General features: G+C 39.7%; 1 protein-coding gene across 1 annotated transcript in view; it reads left to right on the top strand.

Annotated features, from left to right (window-relative positions):
* The window catches only part of MNAT1 (MNAT1 component of CDK activating kinase), a 123,567-nt gene that overhangs the window by 44,116 nt on the left and 54,907 nt on the right, over window positions 1-24,544 (top strand). Inside the window, exons 4-6 of the mRNA XM_080617138.1 lie at window positions 2,797-2,900; window positions 7,574-7,714; window positions 13,216-13,341. Of these exons, the coding sequence (XP_080473264.1) occupies window positions 2,797-2,900; window positions 7,574-7,714; window positions 13,216-13,341 (371 nt within the window). The remainder of the gene's footprint in view (window positions 1-2,796; window positions 2,901-7,573; window positions 7,715-13,215; window positions 13,342-24,544) is intronic.

Genomic DNA, 24,544 nt, shown 5'->3' with positions numbered 1-24,544 from the left:
GTTCAGGAGCCTAAAGAGGTGTTTGGCATCTCCTCATGCTCCTCCCCTTGCACCTGAAGGTGGCATCTGGGCATCCTGCTAACACAGCATTTCTCAGATGCTATTTCTTTCTTGTGTCATCACTGAAGAGTTTAGAGAGCTGGTGTGGATTTAAGGAAGTGCTGACATTCCCATGCAGCTGCTGTCATTGCAGAGCCCTGGTCTGATAGTATGCCAACATCTTCACATGACAATTATTCTGTGCCATAATACCCAAATATTAAGCTGCTTGTCAGCTGGGAACTGTAAGATGGAAATTTGGAGGTCAATTTGGAAAATATTATGCCTTTTGGAGAGGGCAAAAAAAACCCCAACCAAAATCAAAACAAAACAAAACAAAAACCCCAAACCCTCCCAAACAAACAAACAAAAACGAAAACCCCTAAAACATTTGAAACAGAGAAGTTGTTTCCGGAAATCAAGGAGTTGAACTTTGGATGGCTTGTTTGGGTTACTGCAGTGCCTGGGGATTCCACCTGAGATGAGATCAAGACTGTGGGGATAGGTGCTGCATATAGCTACAGTACAGAGATACTGCAGTTGATCTGTAGGAAAAAGGAAGCTTTATACCTCTACTCCTGATTCTTATTGGTAGGAGACCTCCAGTATAGAGGCCTGGTTATCTGCCCAGGAGCAGTTGCGAAGCTGGAAATTGAACTCTGGCACCCTTTCAAATTCTTAAATGGCAAAACCAGTCTGCATCTCAGATCTTCCTCCTGAAGTGCTGAAGTGAGGGTGATGGGGTGGAGATGGAAGAGTTCAGCTGATTTAGGACCCGGCTCAATTAAAATGTCAGTCCTGTTGATTGTGTACGTTATTTGGAAAAGAAAAGGGGAATAAATACAACTTTTGTTGTTTTTTTTTTTTGGTGGGTTTTTTTTTGTGTTGTTTTTTTTTTTTGTTTTTTTTTTTTTTTTGTTTTTGTTTTTTTTTTTTTTTTTTTTTTTTTTTTTTTTGTTTGGTTTTTTTGCTTAAGGTTAGGAATTTCTTCAGCTGTATCTTGCCTTGCCCTTTTAGTTCAGTTCAAGGAAGTATTGAATACATTTGGTAAGAGTGAGACAGCATGGTGGTTCAGTACTCCTGAAAAGAGAGTATTCCTATTCCCATCTGTATGCTTTTAGTACTTCCCTTGTACCACCTCTGGCACTTGCCTGACCCCTTTGTTGAGCCAGTTCAGGTTACTGGAGGGTGTCTTTTGACACTGCGAAGCATCCAGGGTGTCCTGGAGTCAGAGCAGGTGAAAGAGTGAGACTTGTCCCTGCGAAGAGGGACATAAGAGCAGGGCTGCCCCTTTTGAACAGTACAGCTGGATTTGAGAACTGAGCTGCATCCCACAACTTCTCTGCCCACCTCCATTTGCTCCCTGCTTTGATTTCTTGCTGTTCCCTTTGTTGCTATTAACTGATTTACTAGTCTAGGCTATTCATGGTTTAGTTTGCCTAGAACTCTTCTAAAAGCTCATTTTTGCTTTGTGGAGAGGATGAAGGAAGTGATGTAATCTTTACCAAACTGAGATATGTGCTATCCTGATGAGTAACCACGGACTTCATGCTTCTTCCTTCCATTTCTCTCTGGCAGCCTTTGTTATACAAATGACTTGGCAGTAGCACATGTGCCCAGGGTTCATTTAGACCTAGTTGCCTGAAAACCTAGGAAGAGGGAACTGAACCATAATCTTGCAAATCCCACGCTAGATTTCACTAGAACCTTTTTCCCTTCCTTGGGGTTTGACTTAACAATGGCGTATTGATTGCACTTTCTTGCAAAGGGTGTTTATCAATGGCTGGGCAAATCTCTCTGCTGCTCTTGTAGATTTACTGTAGCCACGTGACAAACACTCTTCAAGGCCTTGAGTGCTGTATGTTTGCAGTCTTCGATACCTTTAAGGCCATGGGCATGAGCCCAGCATCCACTCTGGATGGTGGTCACCAGGCAACTTTCCAGTGATAATGGCTTTCAGTTGGAATTCACTTGACCCACAATTGAACCAGTGACCTAGGGGTGAAGGCTCAGGCATTGTATCAAATTACTAATCATCCAAACTGTCTACGTCTTTCAAACTGTTGATGATAGAAACTGTTCAATTTCTTGAGGTATCTTCTGTGCAATGTGTAGATAATTGGGAATGTTGTGCTAAACTGTGGAGCTTGCTGGCTGACCCTGCTTGCTCATAATTTTATGTGAGATACAGTCTACCAGTATGAAGAGATATCAAAAGAATGTCATTTAACCTATGAATCTGAATGCATCTGCAGATTCTGCATAATAAAAGTAAGTTATTGAGTAATATGAGAATTTTTTATGTATCTGAGAATTTGAACGGTCTCTAGTCTTTGTGCATTAGATAATCTTAGGAAATGGAATGACTTAATTTCTAACCTTGTCTTAATATGTGTGTGTTTAGGCTAACCTAATTTTACAGGATTACTGTTCTTAGCTGTAATGCTACTTGAAAAGGTTAATGTTTTACAAATACTATAATAATATTAATGTGTATCGTTATCACTATCACAAAATAGGATGTAAGACTCACATTGTCATCTACAGATGTATAAACCTAAAGGAGCTCTGCTAACAGGTTATGTTTAGCAGGTTGTGTCTTTATTTTCAGGGCATATTTAAATAAATTCTGTTTTTGCAATGTTTGTATCTGGTGCTAGAAGGGATAGATAGAGAACATAAGAGTAGTATTTCTTTGTCATAGTCATGCATGCTGACCTAATACTTTTGCTTTCTGTCTTTCTAATATTTATGTAGTATATAACTTGACCAACAATGTGGATTTGGAGAACACCAAAAGGAAAATGGAACTGTACCAGAAGGATAACAAAGAAGTCATTCAGAAAAATAAGATAAAACTGGTTAGTTAACTTCTCCTCTGCCCTACAATTTTTAATCATTAGTTACAGAATTAAAGGATTTTCGAAGTGAAGTACTTTCTGTAATGTCTTAAAAACAAGTGAAAGCTGAAGGCACTATGCAGATTTCACTTTGTATTTAAAAACTGTAATATGCTGATGTTCTGTGCTACTGATATTTAGTGTTGTGTAAAGAGACTACATTGATAGTTGAAATGTAGTCATGCTTTATTTTGGGAAGGGCTTGAAAAGAGGGGCAGGAAGTAAAATCTGCATCTAATACATCAGCATGGCATGAGTGCTGGCAGTGTCGTTGGACAATATCCAGGAGAGACAAAGTTCATTCCTGTAGCAGGACAATCATTCCTTTCTCATCTGAAGGAAAAAAGGAATCCAGATGCAGACATTATGAAGCTCCCAGGAGAGAACTGTAAAACTGAGGGAAAGCACAGATCTGGTTTATGCAAAATTTAAAATGAAGGATGTTGAAACAAACATTAAAAGTTTTGTTCAAGAGCTGATAACAATAACATCAAGAGAATTGTATATATGATTTGTATGGAAAGCATACAGTTCTTTGAAGATCCGTTCATTAAAATACAGCTTAGATATAATTTTGTTCTTTAAAAATAAACTTGTGAGTGTTTCTTTCTGTAAGAAAAGTTTAATCTGTTAAATAGTTTTTCAGTATAAAAATACACATTGTTATCAGTTCTTGAAGGAAAGTGTCTGCCCAGAGTGTGACATAACAAGGTTTTATGTTTGTATTACGGTTGCACTAAGGACTTGCTTTCAAATCAGTAGGGGAGAAGTCCTCACTTCCCTGAAGTCTGCGGCGAAACTCCTAGTGGTTTCTTTAGCGTTAGATTTCACAGGAGGAGATTGGAATCTGAAAAATGTTTGTTTGAACCTCTTCCTTTTAAAGGCAAGGAAATTTCCCTAGGGGTCCATCTCTGATCTGTTATCCTGTCTCTGACACTGTGAAATAGCCTGTGCTTCAGAGCTTGAAGAGACCTGCCAAATCTGTGGCTACATGTCTTACTTTACAATGTAGGTGCAACCTCTTAGGGTCACAATGAGAATAGTGTGCTTTCCCTGCAGCCCACCTTCTGTTCACGTATATGACTCGCAGACAGCCTGTGCGCTAGCTGTGTGATCACATCAAGCAGCACAGTAATACTCTGTACCCACCCAAGCCCCCTGGGTCTTCTGTTTTCTGTACTCTGGGGTCTCGCTGTGCCTAGAGGCTGCCTGGTGGAAGCTGGGCAAGCCTGCGTGAATGCAGACTTACTGGAGATCCGGAGACATTTCCTTTTTTATTTCTTTGTCAACATTTGAAGCATTCAACATTTCTTTTTCAACAATTGAAACTTAATAAAGACTTCATACAGTTGCTATTACAAAAACTACATGATCTTGGCCCTAAATTTACCCCTCTCCCAAGAGCTGCTCTTTTTGGCAAGTTTTGGAATGTCTTTACTCCATAAATGGTAAAAGGTGTCCTAATTTCTTGCCTGAACTTCTTATAGCAAGTCACTGTCCCTTCATTCTTGGACTCACATAAATTTTCCTGTCCACTGTAATAGCTTGCTTCTGAGGAATATAAATATTCTCTGTTCATGTTGGTGTTTTTGTTACCCTTTGCCTGTTTTAGTTTGAATTTGTGTTTGGCAAGTGGAAGAACTGAAAGCAGTATCGTAGCTAAGATCTTAACAGCCTCTTGCAAAAGAACACTGTTTTCCCATCTTTACTGGAAATATGTTGACATGATCCCAAAACTTGTAGCACTGTCTTTTAACTGGAGGTTAAAAATCAGTAGTGGTCAAGTAGAAGTAGTGCATCGTGGTTTTTCTTCATTGTTTTGAACTGATGAATTAATGTCTCCAAAAATCTATGGCCTTGTAAATTATTTTGATCTTATTTCTGCTACTTCTTTCCCCATGAGTATGTCATTGTTTCTTAAAAGTCAAAATACAAAGTTACTGAACCAGCCACCTCAGGATTTAAGTGACTGCTTGTTCTTCTGTCAGCTCTGTAGCCAGTTCCTGATAACCTTGCTACTTGTGTACTAACTCATCTGTTAGATCTGCAGATTTAATGCAGAACCATGTGGAGAAAAAGTTTAAACAGACAGGTTTGGATGAAAAAGTGAAGAACTCGTGGAGGAAGGGTTCTTGTTATAAATTGATTTTTATGTATGATTGTTGTGGTTTAACCCCAGTTGATAAATAAATACCATGCAGCCACTTGCTCACCCACTTCTTCCCCTGTCCCGGGTGGGATGGGGAGGCGAATCGAAAGTATATAAACCCCACAGGTTGAGATAAGAAGAGTTTAATAACTAAAATAAAGTATAATATACTACTAATAATAATGATAAGGAAAATAACAAGGGGAGAGAATATAAAACTAAAAGGGGAAAGGAAAAAAACCCAACCCAGCAGTGATGCACAATTATGATTACCACGTGCAGACTGATACCCAGCCTAGTCCGAGCACTGATCTGCCCTCCCGGGTGACTGCCCCCAGTTTATATACTGGGCATGATGTGCTGTGGTATGGAATACCCCTTTGGCTAGTTTGGGTCAGGTGGCCTGTCTCTGCTCCTTCCTCTCTTCTTGTGCCCCTCCCCACTGGCAGAGCATGAGAGACTGAAAAGTCCTTGATCAGGGTAAGCATTACTTAGCAACAGCTAAAACATTGGTGTGTTATCAGCATTGTTTGCAGACTAAAGCCAAAACACAGCACTGCACCAGCTACTAGGCAGAAATTTAACTCCGTCCTAGCCAAAATCAGGACAATTACAAATCCTGCTTATCTAGATGTAGTCAGTCTTGCATTCTGAGTGGACTACAGTTTTCCCAAGTGTGCCTTCTTCCTTCAGTGTCTGCTGTTCTCCAGTCATGAGACATATGCTTGTTACTTCCTGCTTTGTCACTAGATGTTTAATTGCGCTTGCTGCTTTGTTCAGTCTTGAAATAGTTTTGTCTCAACTCCGTGATGAGTGTTTTTCTTGATTGTCCTTTCTTGAATGTGGTGAAATGTGATTATGTTTTCTATTTACTTCTTGCACTTGTCATCTTGAGTTTACTTAAGGCTTCACCATGTTGATCTTTTTCTTTAGATGTTGAGACTGTGTCTAGGTTATCTTCAAAGTTGACATGACCACCACTGCCCATTGAACTCCTCTCCATTCTGTTTTACTGTTTTGTTTGGTCTTTCTTTCCAGAAGGAATTTGATCTGACTTGTGATAATTCTTCCTTTCTTGTAGTCTGATCTGATTTAAGTTTCTACATCAGTTTACTTATTTCTGACTATAACTTTTTTTGGGCTGGTCCTTCAGACTAGGTCTTCGAGCACTTCCCTACAAGCTTTCTTCTGTTTCAGTGCAAATTCCAGGCAGTCTTTACGTATAAATGTGGAAGAGGCTTGGAATGTCTTCGAGACCCTAAGCTCTTCAGTTCTGTTGACTGAACTAACTAAATCCTGTAATTCTCAGAAATAACCTCAATCAGCAACTTGGGGATTTTTTTGTTTGCTTGTTTCCTTTCATTAAATGCGAAGAGAATCCAGTTTCAGGTGGTCACTTGTTGGTGACCAGCTCTTGTAGAGCGTCACTGCTATGGTTAGTTACAGTTATAAAATGAAAGCACCTTTTCCTGGCTCTGTGGCAGGTGGTGAGGTCTGACAGCTCGTGCATCCAGGAGTAACTGGGCCTTACTGGGACCCATTGGCTTGATCTGCCTGGTGAAAGGGTGTTTTTCAGCATATTCTGGCCTCTATCAGTTAACTATACTTTATGTTACAACTTTGTAAGAACAGATTTTACCAAGCTTTTGGCTGAAATGATGTTTTGCTGAAACAGCTCCTATCAATGAATCATCTTTTTAAGTTGTATACAATTTTAATTATCTCTGCATTTTTACTGAATCTCCTTTTGCTTTAGTATTTTTTTTGTGGGGAAGATTTGGACAATGTTGACTGTATATTTTGTCCTACACCTCTTACAACCAAACTGACATTCTTTTGATTTCCTCTTCTGTATAAATGGTTTAATCCTTTCATTTCCCCCTCTCTGAGCCCTCCTCTTTTTTTCTTTCTTTTCTTTCACTGAGGTTTTCAAATACAGATTATTAAGAAGGTTAAAAAAGGCTTCTCAAGAAGTAAATCCTGAAACAAAAACTAGTCACTTTGTCCTAGTAATCTCTTATTTTTCATCTTGTGTCACATGACTATAATCCAGATGATAGGAAAAATTCCTTGTTTTCTGGGAATGTGGCATTTTTAAAGTTCATGCTTAAATATGTTCTAGCTTTTAAGCTTTTCTGTTAAAATTCACAACTTTGTAATTGCTTATTTTCCTTCTATGCCACTGATAAGCACAGTGTTGTGTGCACAGAAGGTGCAGCTGATGGGAGGGATGGCAATCGGGTATTGTGGGGTTACATTTTCAGTCACCCCAGTTGCATCACATGAGAAGTAGGATGTGTGGAAGCAGAGAGGGGTTTGTTCTAGAGTGAATGTGTCACAATGTGACCCACTGTCATCCTCTACTGTATAAAGAACCAAGACACAGATTATTACATCCAACTGCAGAGAGCAGCAAGGGTAACTTTGCATTGGACCATAAGAGGAGGTGGAATTATCATCCACAATCATCTAATTCGTGTTTCAGACGCGAGAGCAGGAAGAGTTGGAAGAAGCATTGGAGGCAGAGCGACAGGAAAGTGAACGAAGGCGACTGCTCATACAGAAAGAAGAACAAATACAGCAGATCTTAAAAAGGAAGAATAAGCAGGCACTCTTGGATGATCTGGTGAGTAACAAAACCAGAGGCTTTGAATGCTCAGTAACAGAGCAAATAGCGATTACATTGACATTAATCTTCACTATGGTTAAGTCTGTGGCATTAACATACCTGCTTCTTTGTTTCCCTGTCTTACATGTTTTGTGTTACTGTTCTCTCCGTTATTATTCATTTCAATATTACAAACAATTCTGGTTTTGCAAAGCTAAGGACTAGAGGAAAAATGCTTCTGGGATTCATAGACTTAGTTGGGCTCATTGTCCAGAATGTCCAGTTCTGGTTAGGAATTAATTCTAGGAAAACTTCTTGGCTGTTTTAATGCAAAATTTATCCTGGATAATATTCTAGCAAAGAAAAATGAAGACTTTCTTTTAGTATTTGAAGAAGGCTATTTTTCTGCTTCTACATGTTTTGATTTTTGTGGGGCTTTTTTTTTTTTTGTTTATCTGTTTTGTTTTGTTTGGGTTTTTTTTCTTTTTCCAAGTAAGCTCCACTGAAACCTCTTTTTCTGTTGCTAATTCACTTGTGGAGGTATATTTCAGAAATGGCTTTCGTGTGTCCAGCCACTCTAGCAGTTTGTGTATTAGTTGACATTTGACTGCATATCAGAAGAAAAGCTGGTATAAAAGTCTGGATTTCTGTTTAATTCATTGATAATATGAAAGTCATAGGCTTTGACTGTGATCAACGATGACTTGCAATTAGCATAGCTGATATGGTGACTACTCCATGTTGAACCTGATAGCTGAGGTGTGAGGTTCTGTCATGTCTGAGGCCATGGAAATGCCTGCTTCGTTTGCCTTCAGCTGATGACAGTTGCATCTGCTTTGGTGCATGGCTGGTCATGCAGTTTGTGAGGGCATTAAGGGAGATACTAAGTTGGTACATGTGTGCAGCTATGTCGATGTGGTTTAAAGCTGCTTGGCAGATTTAAACCAGAATTTTTCGTATTTCAGTTTATCTCATGTTTATATAGTGTTAATTCCTGTTTTGTGTTCTCAGTTCTTATTCAAGATACAGATGCTTTTCTACTTTTCCTGGAAAAGTAGAGTTCATCTTTGAACCAGTGCAGGAGGCACTGACATGAAGAGAGAGCATCAATCTGCAATTTAGGTGTTTCAAGGCCTCCTGAAGAGCTGCCTTTTTCTAAACCAAGAGTCCTAGCAACCTGTCATTGGTTTTACTGAAAGGAGCTGGTGTTTATTTTATTTCTTTTTTTTTTTTTTTTTAGACAAAAGCAGGGATGAGCAGAAAGGTTCTTTGAAAATCCTTCAAGTCTGTAACTTTGCATCCAGCAGTCTCTTTTCACTTTAAAGCTGAACGTGCTTTTATAGTCCATACTATTACAAATAGTTTGAGTAGTGGATCAATGAATAAAAACTCCCCTATGAGCTTGAATTCAGTAGCTCAGAATGGGGGTTTTGAACTGGTTTTCGACTTATTTCAATCCTGTTCTCAAATACATTGCTAACGTACTACTGGAGACCAGTGGTGATGTGTTGTTTTTTTTTTTTCTTTTGTTATTTACTTTACACAGCAGTTGGTTGTACTGGAAACCTACTTCTCCAGATGGCTTGTGGAAAGAATGGTTATAAGTAATCCCTAAAACATAACCAAAATAGGTTTTTTGGTAGTTTTAACTGTGATTGCATATGTATTGCTATCAAAACATATCTTAATATTCAAAAAAACAACAGAAAGGTGATTTTTAAAGGCTGAGGAAGGAAGCCAAGCATTTTTCAGTTGTTTCTGTTTATCAGGGGGCACTGTCAGCTTAAATTTGAGCTGAGACTTGTTTTGTAATGTTAAAGGTTTATAAAACCAGCACTGAAGTGTTTGTATAATGACTTACAAAGTCTCAGGAAAAGCAGCATTTGTTAAACAAATAAACATTTCTTATGGTCTCTGAATCCCTTTAATGCTGTGCTGCAAATCTGAAGCTAATCATAAGTAAAACTTTATTGAGAAATGCAGTGAAAGCCAAGCATAAGTAGTAGCAGTGTAAAGAATTAGTTAAAAAGAATAAAAAATCTTGTATATGTGATCAGTACTGTGCTAAACCAACAAGGATTAGGTTCTTTTGGTTTGTTGAAGTGAGTAGCTCTGGAGAGGACGCCTTTAGCTCTGGAGAAATTGCAGCATCCAGAAGTCTTGATCCTGAATGTCCAGAGACACCAAGGGAGCTCCAAGCCCTTGTCAGGCCTTGCCCAGGAGCTGGCAGCACTGATGACTGAGCACCAGTCTCATAGCTGGCAGTGCCAGGAATGGTGACCACCACCCCTAAACAGATAACACACTGTCCTGGGAGCATGGCAAACAGAGCAAGCAGTCAGGGCATGGCACGGCAGTTTGCATGGCCAGGGTGAGCAGGAAGAGTCTGGTAGCCTGTCAGGCTTCAGAGGTGAGCTCAGCCAACGGTTATTGAGACAGTGCTCTAGAATGGCATCATCTTGGCAGAACGCAAAGAAAACGAAGTCCTCTATGCTGGCCAGAAAGGACGTGGCGACCCAGACAGAGGTCTCTCAAAACCATGTAGCCATCCAGCTGTCTGGCTGCAGTGAGGGGCCAGAGCCAGTCAGTGATGTTGGATGGTAGCTGTGACCAGGTTGGTGATTTGCTCTGCATGGTGGCAGAGCTACAGGAAGAAGTGGAATGACTAAGGAGCATAAGGAAATCTGAGGAGGAGATTGGTGGAGCTGTACTCTACCATCCCTGAGAGAAGCAACCTAGCCACCCAAAACAAATTAAGGATCCCCTACTTTTGCAGTTGGAAGCAGGCTACTCCTCAGAGTAGATGGCGTATTACCCTCCAGCTTATGTCACCTTCCCAAGTACTCTACAAGATTCGAGGCTCTGCTACTTTCCTGAGAATCAGGAAAGTGAGGAAGGTGAAGTAGATAAGGGATCATCCAGGTTAGAAGAGTCACCACAGAAGAGTCAGAGAATGCATCATATCACGACCAACTCTAGTAGGAAAAAAAGAAGAGTGGTTGTGTTTGGTGACTCCATCCTAAGTGGAACGGAGGGCCTGATAAGTGCACCTGACCAGACTCACAAAGGAGTCTGCTGCCTCCCCGGGTAGGGTAAAGGTCTTCACCAGAAGATTGTCGCATCTTGCTAGAAATGAGCTGGGGTAGAATGTCAGTGTTGGAGGCCAGATCCACAGGGCAACTTAAATGCATCTATGACAATGCCTGCAGCAACAAACAGGAGGAGCTGGAAGCCATAATGCAGCAGGGAATTCATGACATAATCACTGTCAGAGAAATGTGGTGGAGTGATTCGTATGATTGGAGTACTGCAGTGGATGGGTACAGGCTCTTCTGAAGGGATAGGCAAGGAAAAAAATGGGTGGTTGTGTTTTTTTTAACCTTCCACTTGGTTAATCAGGGCTGAGCAAAATATTAAAGTACTTCCTTTATTTACTGTATAAACTCTCTCACCTGTGTACAGAGGATTATAGATCTGTTCTTAGGTGTCTTCTGTGTTGTGGAACTTGCACTCTCCTCTTCAAGAGCCCTTACTTCCCAGGCGTGAACGAAATGGCGTTGATGCGCATGGCAAAGAGTCAGGTTTTTCTTGGGCTGGGGTATAGCTTGGAGTCAAATGATAAGTAAGGTGCTTTAAAGATATAAAGTGTCTCTACTTTTGCCAGAGCCTCAGAAGTTTTGAGAGAAATCTTTCAGAATTTTTTTGCATATAACTAGCTTTGTTCATACTGTTAGTTTGTTTTCCCGTACAAAGAATTGCTAGTTTGGATAAATTCTTAAAGGACTGGACCTTTCACGTGTGTTAATAGTTAACAGAAGGGTTATCTGCGTTTTTGAAAGGACAAACAGTGATGATGTGGTGGCTTGCTGGCGTGGTGCAGGTTTCCCACAGTTGTGTAATCTGGTTACTGGTCATTGTGTGAACTCTTTAGTTGGTAGAAAATTTCCTTTAGTTATTGTACTGGAAGTGCAGTGAACGTTTAAGGAATATGAGAGGGCAGAATGAACCAGAGAAGGCTTCCCACTCTTAACTTCTCCCCCAGGATATTAAAACTGATGATTAATAGAGTCCAACATCCTTAAACTCTGGTGACAGCTAGCAGCACATGCTTCTGCATGGTGATTAGACATGTACAACACTTTGAGGCTGCAGGCTGTAAACTAGTGCATTTGTGGCCAAATTTTCTCCAGTTATAAGAAAATGAGATATCTCATTACTACAAGGCTATTAGGCTTTTAACCTCTTCCTTCTCCATCTCCCAGTTAATCACAGAAATGTGAGTGGGATCCTGTGCCTTAGTTGTTGTATTTGTGACTCTGGACCAGATCTTGTCATATGAGATTTTTTTGCTTTTAGCATTTGCAATCTAGCCATAAGACAAAGGGAATGTCACAAAAATTTGAGAGGAAAAGAAGACTGGAGAGTTATGTGAAAAGTCAGCGTGCAACATGACCGTTTTCCACGATCACTTAAGATTTCTGTAGGCTACCATCAACACCAAGGCATCCTGCAGCATTAAAAACTTCCAGCTTCTTACCCTGAAATGAGTAAATGAAAATCACAGCCCAGTTTATTAAAGCTTGTTTTGTTTTATGAGAAACTAATACAGTTCATGGTTTAATATTAGTTTGGTTCCATGAAACAGAAGTCTATGTGACATTTGAGGCCTTAGGAATAAAGTACTGCTCTAGAGCAGCCCAGGAAGAATCCGTCTGAACTTCTTCCCTGCTCTCAACTCTAGGGTCATTCTAGCTAGGAAGTCTCAAGACTTTCAGGGTGTGTGTGGATAATTGCATTAATTCATTAGAAAATTATTTGGCAGATAATTTTCTGATTCAAGAATGCAGTTGCATGCATATGTGTATGTTAATAATCAGTCTGTTCTGAGAGCTTAAGTAGTTCACTTGCTTAACTATTCATTTTACTACTTTATATATGTATATATATATATATATATATTTTAAAATTGGCTGGCTTCCCTAAAAATAAGTTGGTGAAGGAGAAAATAAATATGCTGTTGGTTGCACTTACAATACTGCCATTGTGCAAAGCAGAGCAAGGATCGTTTCCAAACGGCCTCAGGTGAAATCTAATGGGAAACAATTTCAAACTGGTCTGAGTTCACTGGTATAAAGAATGTGTCTTAGATAAACATCTGATCCAAGTTATAATACTTGGTATTATTCCTTCTCTGATTAAGTTCTAATTTTTTAAATTTTATTTTAATAAATATAGTTACATTGGCCAGTTGGAATAAGGAGCCTGTTATATTGTCTTTAATGTGGATTCTATAAAAATGGTTGTTTGCAGGTTACACTGATTTATGGGGTTGCTGCAGCTTTTTCTTATTACTGAAAATGATCGTTTTCTGTAAACTTTTACTCATAGAGAGGATACTTTGCATTATGCTGCTCTGCTGGTGATGGCCTTTCAGGCACAGCTTGCAGTTTTGAAAAATACTCAGTGTTCATTAACAGTTTTTGGGTTTAGCATTCAAAATTTGTTCCTCATGTTTACAGGAGAAGTCCGATCTTCCTGCTTCATTGCTTTTAGCTCAGCATAAGGACAGATCTACTCAGCTAGAAATGCAAGTGGAAAAACCCAACCAGGTCAGACCAGTCACATTTTCCACTGGGATCAAAATGGTAAGTCTTGCTTGTTTGTTTATTTATTTATTTATTTTTTAAATGCTTTTCAAAAGACAGGATTTCCTTATATGAAATTCAGAGGTTCCTTAAACCTAAATTGCATATTATATGAAATAGACTTTTCTCTTTCAATTAAATATGTAATTATGAATTAAATGAAAAATTTAATCATTCTGCTAGTTAGAATATATGAAATCTTTTCATTGCGTAGTTACCAAAAAGCAAGCTTTATCTCTGTCCCTGCAAGCTAAAATTTTGCAAGTTCTAGGACAGGCTGCACTTTATTCAGATTTACTTTAAGCACTGGAGTAATCTGTGTGTATGAGACAGGCAACTTTAAGAAATGATGCCAAATGGTTAAGGATGCTGTTTTCATTGTTATTAGATTCCAGGAATCAACAAGTATTTGTTAGTTCTGTGGTGGCAGCTGAAGATCTGTCAGCATTTCTGTTCTTTACCATGACATGGTACAAGTACACATCAGCCTGGCTGTGGAAATGTAAAGTTTGGGGGTAATGGGGGATGGGAGCGTGAATTACTGGTCTCTTTTGCACTTTACTGGTTTGCTGTTTTGTTTTAAATCTCAGCTGTTTTTTTAGACTTTGTGTTCTAGAATTGTAATGGTAAATGATGTCTTGAAAATAACCAACAATAATCACCTTCCTCAACAAACCAAAAAGTCAGCAAAGCAAAAGCCCTTGCATCAAATTAGCCTTCCATCAGTTAATCAATTTATTTTGTCAGGGATGTCTGTGCTGGGTTCATTATCCCCAAAAGAGTTCACAATGTAGAAGTGCTTGCAGCTTTCCCCCCATTCCCTCCTCTGCCTCCCCCAAGTAGTTCCAGGTTTTGCAGAGTTGTGCAGATTATTCTCTTGTTTTCCTTCGTTTTGCTTTTAAAATGTGAGAGTCTAGGGGATTTTCTGTTCATGTAGAAAAGCTAGTGGGCAGAAAGGTTTGTTATTCTGTTTAAAACAATTCTAACTGGATGCCTGTACTTTTTCTTGCTGTTTAAATATATTGTCAGAATTTCTTAAAGCTGTTGGTCTTTCTTCTGGGAAGAAGAAGATTAGCATATAGAATCAGGATCATAGAATAGTTAGGGTTGGAAAGGACCTTAAGATCATCTAGTTCCAACCCCCCTGCCATGGGCAGGGACACCTCACACTAAACCATGTCACCCAAGGCTTTGTCCAATCTGGCCTTGAATACCGCCAGGGATGGAGCATTCACAACCTCCCTGGGCAATCCATTCCAGTGCCTCACCACCCTCACAGTAAAGAATTTCTTCCTTATATCCAATCTAAACTTCCCCTGTTTAAGTTTTAACCCGTTACCCTTTGTCCTGTCACTACAGTCCCTAATGAATAGTCTATCCCCAGTATCCTTATAGCCCCCCTTCAGATACTGGAAGGCTGCTATGAGGTCTCCATGCAACCTTCTCTTCTCCAGGCTGAACAGCCCCAACTTTCTCATATACTACATGATGAGGATAATGGAAGTACTCTGTAATGCATCTGTAAATGGATGGTAAATGTAGTATGCGTTAATGGTAATTTCAGATCTGTAGCCCTAAATAGACTTCATCTAGGAATGGTGAAAGACTTGGATGAAGAGATTTCTAGCATCATGACATTTAATTCTTGATGTTTGGAATAATAGGGGATATTCCAGGTAACTGATTGTTACTTTATCAGCGTTCAGAAAGTGTGAGTAGATGCCTAATTTAATTTAAGTTCCAGACTAACAAAAAAAACCCCACGCTGACTGACCTCAGTCCTAGATTAAAAAAGAACAAATAGTAATAATAAAAACAGTAAGTACAGTTAACAATAAAGTTAAGTATAGGAATGTTTGATGTTAGTTACTCCTGTTGATGGAAAATGGATTATGTCAAGCAAAACAGACTTTACACTGATCAAATCACAGGTTTTGAGAAAGATGAACATTTCCATATTTCTTAATAGGGTGCTTGATTTAGTTCTTACATGACATTGTTTTTTAGAATTACATAGAAATTACATTACACAATAATAACAATATTGAGATTCTGCAAAATAAACAAATTAAGTGGCTAACTTGTAATTTCTGAAGTAGTTGTTTGTTACCACAGCATGGGAATATTTCTGTGGGTGTTCTGCTAGGATGCAGTTCAGTGTCTTGAAGCAGATGTGGAATTTCTGTGGATGACATGTAAGTTGGCAGTTTACAGGGCTGCTTTGACAAGCTGGCCTCATTTGAATGAAATGTGTTTTAATATGGCTAAATGCAAAATTATAAATAGAAGAGTAAATAACAGGCTCTGTGAAGAGGATTTGGAAGTTTAGCTAAGCAACGTAACCAGTTCGATCCTTAGCCACAGTGTGTGTATGTGGGGGCTGTGGGTATGTGAATAGTGCAGCAATAAAATAGGAAAGGATTTTTCCATTTCGATGCAGTATTGGGAAGACGGATGGATTAGAGAGTTCTGCTGACTGTATTTTTGAATACAAAAATCAGAATGCAAAGGGGAGCTAGAAAAGTCCATTCAAAAGCAGAAATATATGCTTTGTACTGTGTTCTCTCTCTTGTTTAAGAGAAAGTTAAGATCATAGAATCATAGAATGATTGACTCGATTTACAGTATGACTCAATTTCAGTAAGTACCTCCTTAACACAGAACATACCAAATCAATTGCAATTACAGTGCAACAGTAACTGTAGCAAGAAATCAGTAACCTTAATTAAACACAAAGATCAAGGATGCTGAAGGAGCAAATAAGACCTAAAGTTCACAATGTTCCACTGGTTAATTGGCCGCGCTGTCCAAATTGACTGTGGAATTCAGTGAAATCTCTAGTTGATGTTTTCAGGTTTAGAACTGGGATGTTCCTTGGAAAGTTACTGTAGTCAAATGCAAATTGTTCGTCTCAGAAGAGTTTGTTTTGTTAAAAGCAATGCTGCTTATTGTATGTGATTTGCTGTGGTTGATGATCCATGGCAGTGTATTCTACTGACAGTGTAAAGTGAGTTCCCACCTGGGCACCTTATGACATGCGTATTTTCTGGCTTGAGTGTTTTTCTAAAATCCTGAGATGCTCAGTCCATTTCTTCTGCATAGGTGTACACTTGAAATGTGTAGAGCTGTTGCTGCACTGCCCTTCAAGGAAGCAATGCTGTATAGTTGCTTTAGCTTTGTTCCTCTCTAAGCCGTGGGGAGTACCAAGAACTTCTTTAAAAATACAGTTCTAATTAATGCTCAGTTTGGCTTGAGTTCTGCAAATTAACTATAGTTCCTGTGAAAAGTCTTTGTGCTCACTGTTACAGTTTTGACAGCACACGTTTAATGAATCACTATGTATGTCCTTCCCCAGTACTTTTATTTTTTCCTAATAGTTTGGCCACTGACCTTTTCTGACAAGTGTTTTTCTTAATTTTGTTTCAAAAGAAGGGAATCCAGATAGAGCCAGCTGAGATGCTGGCTAACCCAAAGCTTGTGTTTACACAAAGGCTATAAAAATATGCCAGTTATGGCAATCCATGGAGTTCTTTCTCAGCCTGAACATGAGTTTTTTTCTTGGGATGGTTTTGGTCCAAAGATGTTCTTCAGCCTGACTGATAATCGGACATGCTTCTTGGTTTATGAGCTGAGGCATGCCCATTCTAGTCTCCTGGGGAATGCTCAAGGAAGTTGGCTCATTTAAGATGTCATATTAGCATTGTGCAGTTCCTATGCTTGCATGGTGAGGAGGCAGTGCTTTTCACTTGTAAGCTAAGCAAGAGCATCCCCTATAGCACAAGATAGACAATTAGCTCATGGGAATAGGGTGCCCTTCACTTTTCCCTTTGTTTTGGGTTTGTTTGTTTGTTTGTTTTTCCTTTCAAGTGGAAGCTGATTTTTCTTCACAGTTTGCTTATTAACTTGTGAATTCTATTTCAGTAAGTTGTAACTTTTGTGCACGAAGCATGCCTTCCTAATCAATTTGATTTGCCTCTGTAAGTGGGGTGAGAAAGTGTTTCAGAGTTTTCTGTTTATTGTGCTGATCTTAATAAGAATTATGCTTTGAGCATATCTGAATGTTTAAAACAATTACGAAAGCTAATCTCAAATCAGTGTGAAGCTACAAAGGAAACTGCAGCAATAGTTGCTGCAGTTGTGCTAACAGTTGTTGCAGTAGTGCTAAAAATACTATTTTCTGTTAATGCTTGTAACTTAGATTTTAGTAGCTATCAAAAAGAGCAAACCTTGTTGGAGATGAATGATATTTCTAATATTTCTAGGGCTTATCAGGGGGTACAAACCAAATCTAAGGTCTGGCAATAGAACTCTTCTGTTTCTTGGTGAATGGAGTGACCATTTCAGATTGTGAGGCGGCTTTAATGTGAAGGTAATTTTAATGTCTAAAAGAGGTGCTCATACGCATTGCAAATGAATGGCAGTTTGCAAATGTAGCAGTAATTAGTTTCATTACAGTAATTTAGGGTTTTTAATGTCTCTGATATTTACAGGACTGTTGGAGCCTTTTGCTGCTTGTAGATCTGCACTTACATCACCATTGCGGGTAAAAAAAGCTTAGAAGTGTAGATGTATTTAACTTCAGTTCATCAAACTGGGGACATGCAAACCTTTGAGACTGTGGCCCAGCTATTTACATGTTTGTAAAAAACATGAATGCCTCAGCTGGGCTCAGCTGCATGCTCTCTTCAGCATGTTTCAAGCTGCATACCCTGTCACTTTTCTGTTCCTTCCAGTTTTATAATGTTTCTTGCTCCTTCCCCCAGCCTCCCACGAGTCTTAGCCTCTAGTGACGGTGTTCTTGAAGTAATTTCATGTAGTTAAAAACTTAATTATGTCTAATTGGATTGCCTAAATATGCGGGAAAACAACATAGGTGTCCTCCGGCTGCCACCACTTGGGAGAGCTTGCCTTTCACATTTTATGCCCAAATACCTCTAAATTAATATAATGCATCACTGACTGCTCAATTTCTGTCACATTTTTTGTTTCCTTAATTAAGAGTAGTGGGAGTATTAATATAAATACTAGTGCTTTGTGTTGTACATGCTTCGTCATTACCAAGATGGTTGCCACCCCTCTGAATTTGCGGTTTATATAGATGTGTCAGGGAAGGAGGGGAACCAGATGCCTGGAGGGGATGTACTTGCCCAGGATTAGACAGTAGAGCAGCGGCGGAAGGAGGAATAGGATCCAGCCCTACTAAATTCCTAACCTTGTGTCTCTTCCGCTGAGCCAGGCTCCATCTCCTGTGAACAGGACCCCTGAATGGCAGCAAATTAAGAGTGAAATATCTGCTTCAGCTTCTACTTCCCTGTCCAGATCACAGCAGTGGTCTTACATTTAACTTTCTGTGTGTCTGAAGATTACCAGGATTTTATTCCAGTTATTGTAGTTTTCAGGCTATTAGTAAGTGAATGCTGGGGAGAGAGATGTGCAGTCTGAAGCAGTTGCAGCTTGCAGGAAAGAGCAGTCAAATCAATATTTCAGAGGAATGGATCTGTGTCAGACACAGGATGTCTGCGACACCTCAGGAATGCACACTGCCACTAAGCTGAGCATAACAAGTGTTAGGGAATAGATTTCGTGCAGTGTTACACTTGCAGTATTATTCTAATGGGAAATAATGTTCTTATGTTATATGGAGTTATTTCTTTTAAAACACTGACCTCATCAGCTCAGGTCAAATTAACTGTTGTTCATTATTGCCTTTTCCTGCAATATTGCTTCCTGTGCAAACAACTGCTCAGTGGCTGCTCCTGTTTTTCAGTCTGTTTCTTTTATAGCTTGTGGAGCAATTATCCAAAATCCTGTTCCAAATGCAAAGTAGTCTGTCAAAATACCTTTTTAATCAGTTGTGCTCCTTCAGAGTTGCTTAGACATATGCCAGGTACCCTGAGGTAAGTGAAGTGCGTATCACACTGTGGTTTAGCCTGTAACTATTCTGCAGCTCCCAAGAGTGCTTTGCCACCCTTTATGCATGTCAAGGAACTGTTTCAGTCTTCCAGTCTTGCTTTACCAGTTCTTACTGCTCTGGTTGGGTTGGTTGGTTTGTTGGTTTTGGTGTGTGTGGCTTTTTATTTGTTTTGGGTTTTTTTTTTTGTTTGGGTCGTGTTGTTGTGTTGGTTTTTTTAAGTGCTTTTAGTACTTGCCTGAAGTTAATAAGTAAACAAAGAAATAAAAGTCAAGCCTATTTCCTTCCTTCACTGTTAGCTCAGCTGGTCTACCTGAAACACTTCAGATGGAATTGATTTCTTTGAGGTGTATGCCAGTCTGAGTTTAATTGATGTTTTGTTTTTAATCTTCATTTGGTTTATACTACACATTTCTCTTGCACATTTCTCTTTGCAGATGGGTGGAATATATTTCCCTTCTCACAACACCTAATAGTTTAGAATCACAGCAAAAATCACAACACTTATTTTCAAGAGGAAGTAGTGTGTTTAGGAATATAGATCCTGTTGGAATAGATGTATTTGTTTTAGAAAGGGTGTATGTAAAGGTGAAGTTTTCAGTGGTGATGAGCATTATCTAGACCTCTAGCAGGAGTCTGGCTGAATCCGCACTGTGAGGCTGCTGTGCTGCCGTGCAGCCTTGGTGCCTGTGTGTGCAATGGCTCAGTGCTCAGGCACTGGGGGCTGGGTGTCAGTCCTGTGAAGTAGAGTCCATTGCAGAGGAAACCCAAATATGCTGGTGAGAGGGAAGTCCCTGTGCTTTCCAGCAGGTCTCTGGATGAGGATGCACAGAGAACCAACATTCTTGCCAAGCAGCTTTCCTGGAGTGGAGGTTCACAGGGATGGATATTTGAAAGCAGGTGCATGTAGCCCTCTAACACCAACTCTGCCAGTGGGATTCTGCAGCTGCTGAACAGCTTCTCTTGATTCCTAGTGAGAATATTTATTGCAAGTTGCTTTAGCTTTGAATTTTTGTCATCAATAACAGTATCTTGTTTTAACAATAAGCATTGCATTGATCTGCTGAGAAGGACACCTGTTTCTGAAAAGAAAACAGGGAAAAGAAATGGTGGCTGCTGGATCTCCAGCATCTCTGACAATAAATGTATATGGAATTCATGTATATGAATTGAGGGACACCAAAAATGGTGAATGATAGCATTTGCATTAGGGCTAACATGCTGTATTTAAACTATGATCCAGAGTCCTGTGAGCCACATAGAGCTTACTTAAATCTCATAGGATTATATATACAATATTCTTGCAACTTCCAAGTAGCATGATGGAGAATGATTAGCAGTAGTAAATATATTTGTCATACTAAATCTATGGCCAACTATTTAAATAAAGATGTTTTGTTAAGAGTCAAGCACATACATGCAGAACTGTGCTTAAAGTTTTTGAACTCTGGTTTTGAAGTGTATGCCAGACAAACTTTATTTGAGTGATCTATCATCAGAACGCTTCCTGTGCACTCCAGTCCACAGACTGAAGTCCCAAACATTTAATTGGGTTCTGGCCTTAGTCAGTAACTACTATTATATCAAAGTGCATAAACATGAAGCACATTATGTTGACTTAATGATTTCTATTTTTTTTTCCTAATGTAGGTAAGAAATATTTGGGGTTTTTTTTGGGAGGGTTTTCTGGGGGTGGAAGGCAAAGTAAGTTTTATGGTATTTGTTATTTCCTCTCCCCTCATTTACACAGTGCTGACCTTGGAAAAGGAGACTGGATTTTGCAAATGCAGTTCTGTGTTTCCCTATATCTCTTTGCAGGATTTCTGTTTGGAATGCCTGAGGAAAGATGCCATACTTGAAATTAAGTTGTTTAGTGGGCAGACATAATCAGAACTGCTTGACCCAATTCTGTTTTGCAGTTGGGCTCTTTCATACTGTTCTGTTCGAATAAATACTTGTTCATTTGCTTTAAGGCTCTTTTACATAGCTAAGCAGCAGACATTTATATACACATATGAATATGAGTACAAATTAGGCCCATAAGTTTGCACAGCTGTAATGACTGGAATTCAGTAAATGAATTAGTGCCAACACTGTTAATTGTGTGGGAGTGAAAAGCAAGACCAGCATACTTGCCAGTGAAGTGGCTGCAGCAGTAGAGCAGATCTACGCTTCAGCTGTTACTTTCTGGAATGGAACTGGGCATTTGGGGTTTTATGTTTCTTTTTGTTTGTTTGGTTGGTTGGTTGGTTTTTGTTTTTAATCTCCTGTTTGATTTATCGAGTTGCTCAAGAGCTTGCCTGAGTCTTTACCATCAAATTTTAGAAGCATATCTGTGTGTCATGCAGTGTGTTGTTTTGGTCCCCTGAAAAGATGCTGCTTAGGATGAGGCTTACAGGGAGGAGGCTGCTGGCTGGGCTCAGCCAGGCTGTTGTCTGCTCCCCATCTGCATGGGAGCAGGCACTGGAACAGGAGCTGGGTTTTAGGTCTTAATGTAGGATGCACAGATTCAATCCTAAACAACAGCCAGGCTTGCCACTAGCTATGATAACACAAAGACATGTTGTAAAGTGATCTAGGGAAAATGCCATTTAGGTCAGCCTGAGATCTTCCTGTTTCTGAGCCTTCTAGCGCTGAATATGCTTGAGTAGGTGTTACTGTGAGCAATAAGGAGAGATCTGACTGAAAGAAAGTGGCTGAGAGTCCAAAAAAACAGCTGGCAGGGAAATAAAGAATAATAAAAAATTTCTCAATCACTGTTTGTTTTGGAAAGATCATGCTTTAAGCACATGGAAATGCTTTACACATTTGAGAAGTGCTGACTTCCTACATGCCTTGTGAAGGAACAGCAAATCATTCATATAATGTAAACACATTTATAGATTGTTCCAGTGTAACTATTTTCAGTGCTGCTGTTCTTTTTAACAAGATAAATTTAGTACATAGCTCTTTTGATGCTATACCTTGGCTGAGAGTTGCAAACACCATAAATATTAGAGTTTGTGCTAAATGAGGAGTACAAAGTTATTGACATTTTTAATTCAGAAAGTTATTAAATAGTATTGCTTGATGCACTGCTTAAAAGTAAACATACCAGAAAGTAATGCGGGGGTGAAACAGAAATAGCTTGTCTATAAGTGCGAGTATAAGCAGTCTCATTATGTCTTGATAGAGATGATAAAAAAAGTTAAAAGCAGACAAAGTTCCTCTGTAAGGGTGGAAATTTCAGTCAGGGAAGAAAAATTAATGAAATGAGAACAGCCTTGGTGCCAAGATTGCAGTAGGTATTTGTGGAATTATATAATCATAGTGCTGGGCAGGGTTCTTGAGAGGCCGTGGGGTTCTTTCGCCTGCTGCGAAGCAGAGTCAGGAGTACTGCATGACAGGTACCTGTCAGAATCTCCTGGGCAACCTCTGGGAGCACTTATTGCCCTTGCTTTTACATTTTAGGGGAAACTTAGTAACTGTACGTTTCCTTGACAGGAAAGGTAAGGTCATTTGATGTAAGTTTAATTTTCTCAGTGTCTAGGTAGGTGCCAAAAGCAGCTTATTCTCTGTCTCTTTGTAGGAACTTTTTATGTACTTGAAGATGACAATGGAAAAAGGACTTCACAGAACTAAATATTTTAGAATTTAGATCTTAAAAAAAAAAAAATAGTTCAGATGCCTTTATTGTTACTTAACTCAATGATTAAAAGCATTGATTTCTTCTGCAAATGGTTGATAGACTTGTTTCCACTCTACAGGCTAGATGTGAAATGGCATTCATCATCTGGGATGAGGATTCTTTAGAGAAAGAAATTCTTTTAAAGAGAACAGTAAGAACGTTTAAAGAATTGTAGTAAAAGCAATGAAGTATTTGAAGCCATTTAGGCAAGCTGAAGTAATAATTTTCTATATGTGCATAGAAGAATGTATTATCTTTCTGCCGTCATCCTCTTTTCTTAGCACTTCTCTGCAGTTGTGAGAACATCGCATTTTTCTTCTAATCCTTTCTTCTGTTGCTGCCGATCAAAGTAGTTTTGTGTCATTCCTTCATCTTCTCTATTGTTTACCTGGGGAAGAGCTGGTGACCTGAAATGGCAGAGCTGGGCTAATGGCTTCACAGATTCCTCTGAGTCAGTGGTCACTTGGGTTGTGTCCATCTGTCTGATTTTGAGAGACTTGCTTATGAGGCACATTTGTGCAGACTTACCTCATAGACTAGTTTTATTCCTGGTTATTCCATCTCTCAATGAACTGGAGTCCATTTTCTGATGTTGTAGAGTATATTGACCTTGCAGCATAGCTACAAGATCAGTCATATCACAGAATCCCAAGGATTGGAAGGGACCTCAAAAGATCATCTAGTCCAACCCCCCTGCAAGAGCAGGGTAACCTAGAGTACATCACACAGGAACTTGTCCAGGCGGGCCTTGAATATCTCCAACGTAGGAGACTCCACACCCCCCTGGGCAACCTGTTCCAGTGCTCTGTCACTCTCACAGTAAAGAAGTTTTTCCTGATGTTCACATGGAACCTCTCATGCTCCAGTTTACACCCATTACCCCTTGTCCTATCACTGGACATCACTGAGAAAAACCTAGCTCCATCATCCTGACACTCACCCTTTACATATTTGTAAACATTGATGAGGTCACCCCTCGGTCTCCTCCAAGCTAAGAGACCCAGCTCTATCAGCCTCTCCTCATAAGGGAGATGTTCCACTCCCTTAATCATCTTTGTGGCTCTGCGCTGGACTCTTTCAAGCAATTCCCTGTCCTTGAACTGAGAGGCCCAGAACTGGACCTGTATCTTCTTTCTCACCTGTTCTCAGTGCCTCCTACAGACAAATTTTGGATAAGCACAGCCTACAGCTGGCTTTTCTGAAACTTGCCAGACTTAAAATGTCATGCAAGGGGAGCCAAGAGGGGGACCAAGAGAAATGGCAATAGTGGGAGGTAATCCCTGAAAGAAACGTGGCAGGGATGTTGTTATCAAGTCAGTAGCAGCAGCAGTGGTGTCATGGTGGAGCATGGGTTAAGAACTTGGGGTGTGGAAGCACAGTGCAGCAGGTGAGATGGATGGAGGAGGAGGTGGGAACTTGGATGTGACGTGCTTTGAAGAGAACGTGGGGGCATGGGGCCATCACTCTTGATAGGGGAGATTTGGGGCAGTTTGGCAGAAAGGTGGGAGTAGGATGGGAGTTTCTAGGAAGAAGGGCAGAGGGGCTCCTGCATGAGATTGGGAAATAGGGGAGCTCTGGGACAGAAGGATTTGGGTGATTGGGGCTTTTTGTACTCATCTGTTTGG

Source organism: Psittacula echo, assembly GCF_963264785.1.
Source record: "Psittacula echo genome assembly, chromosome: 5".
In the NCBI taxonomy this organism is placed as follows: Eukaryota; Metazoa; Chordata; class Aves; order Psittaciformes; family Psittacidae; genus Psittacula; species Psittacula echo.
The sequence above is the reverse complement of the archived record's forward strand: the minus strand, read 5'-3'. Positions and strand labels throughout refer to the sequence as shown.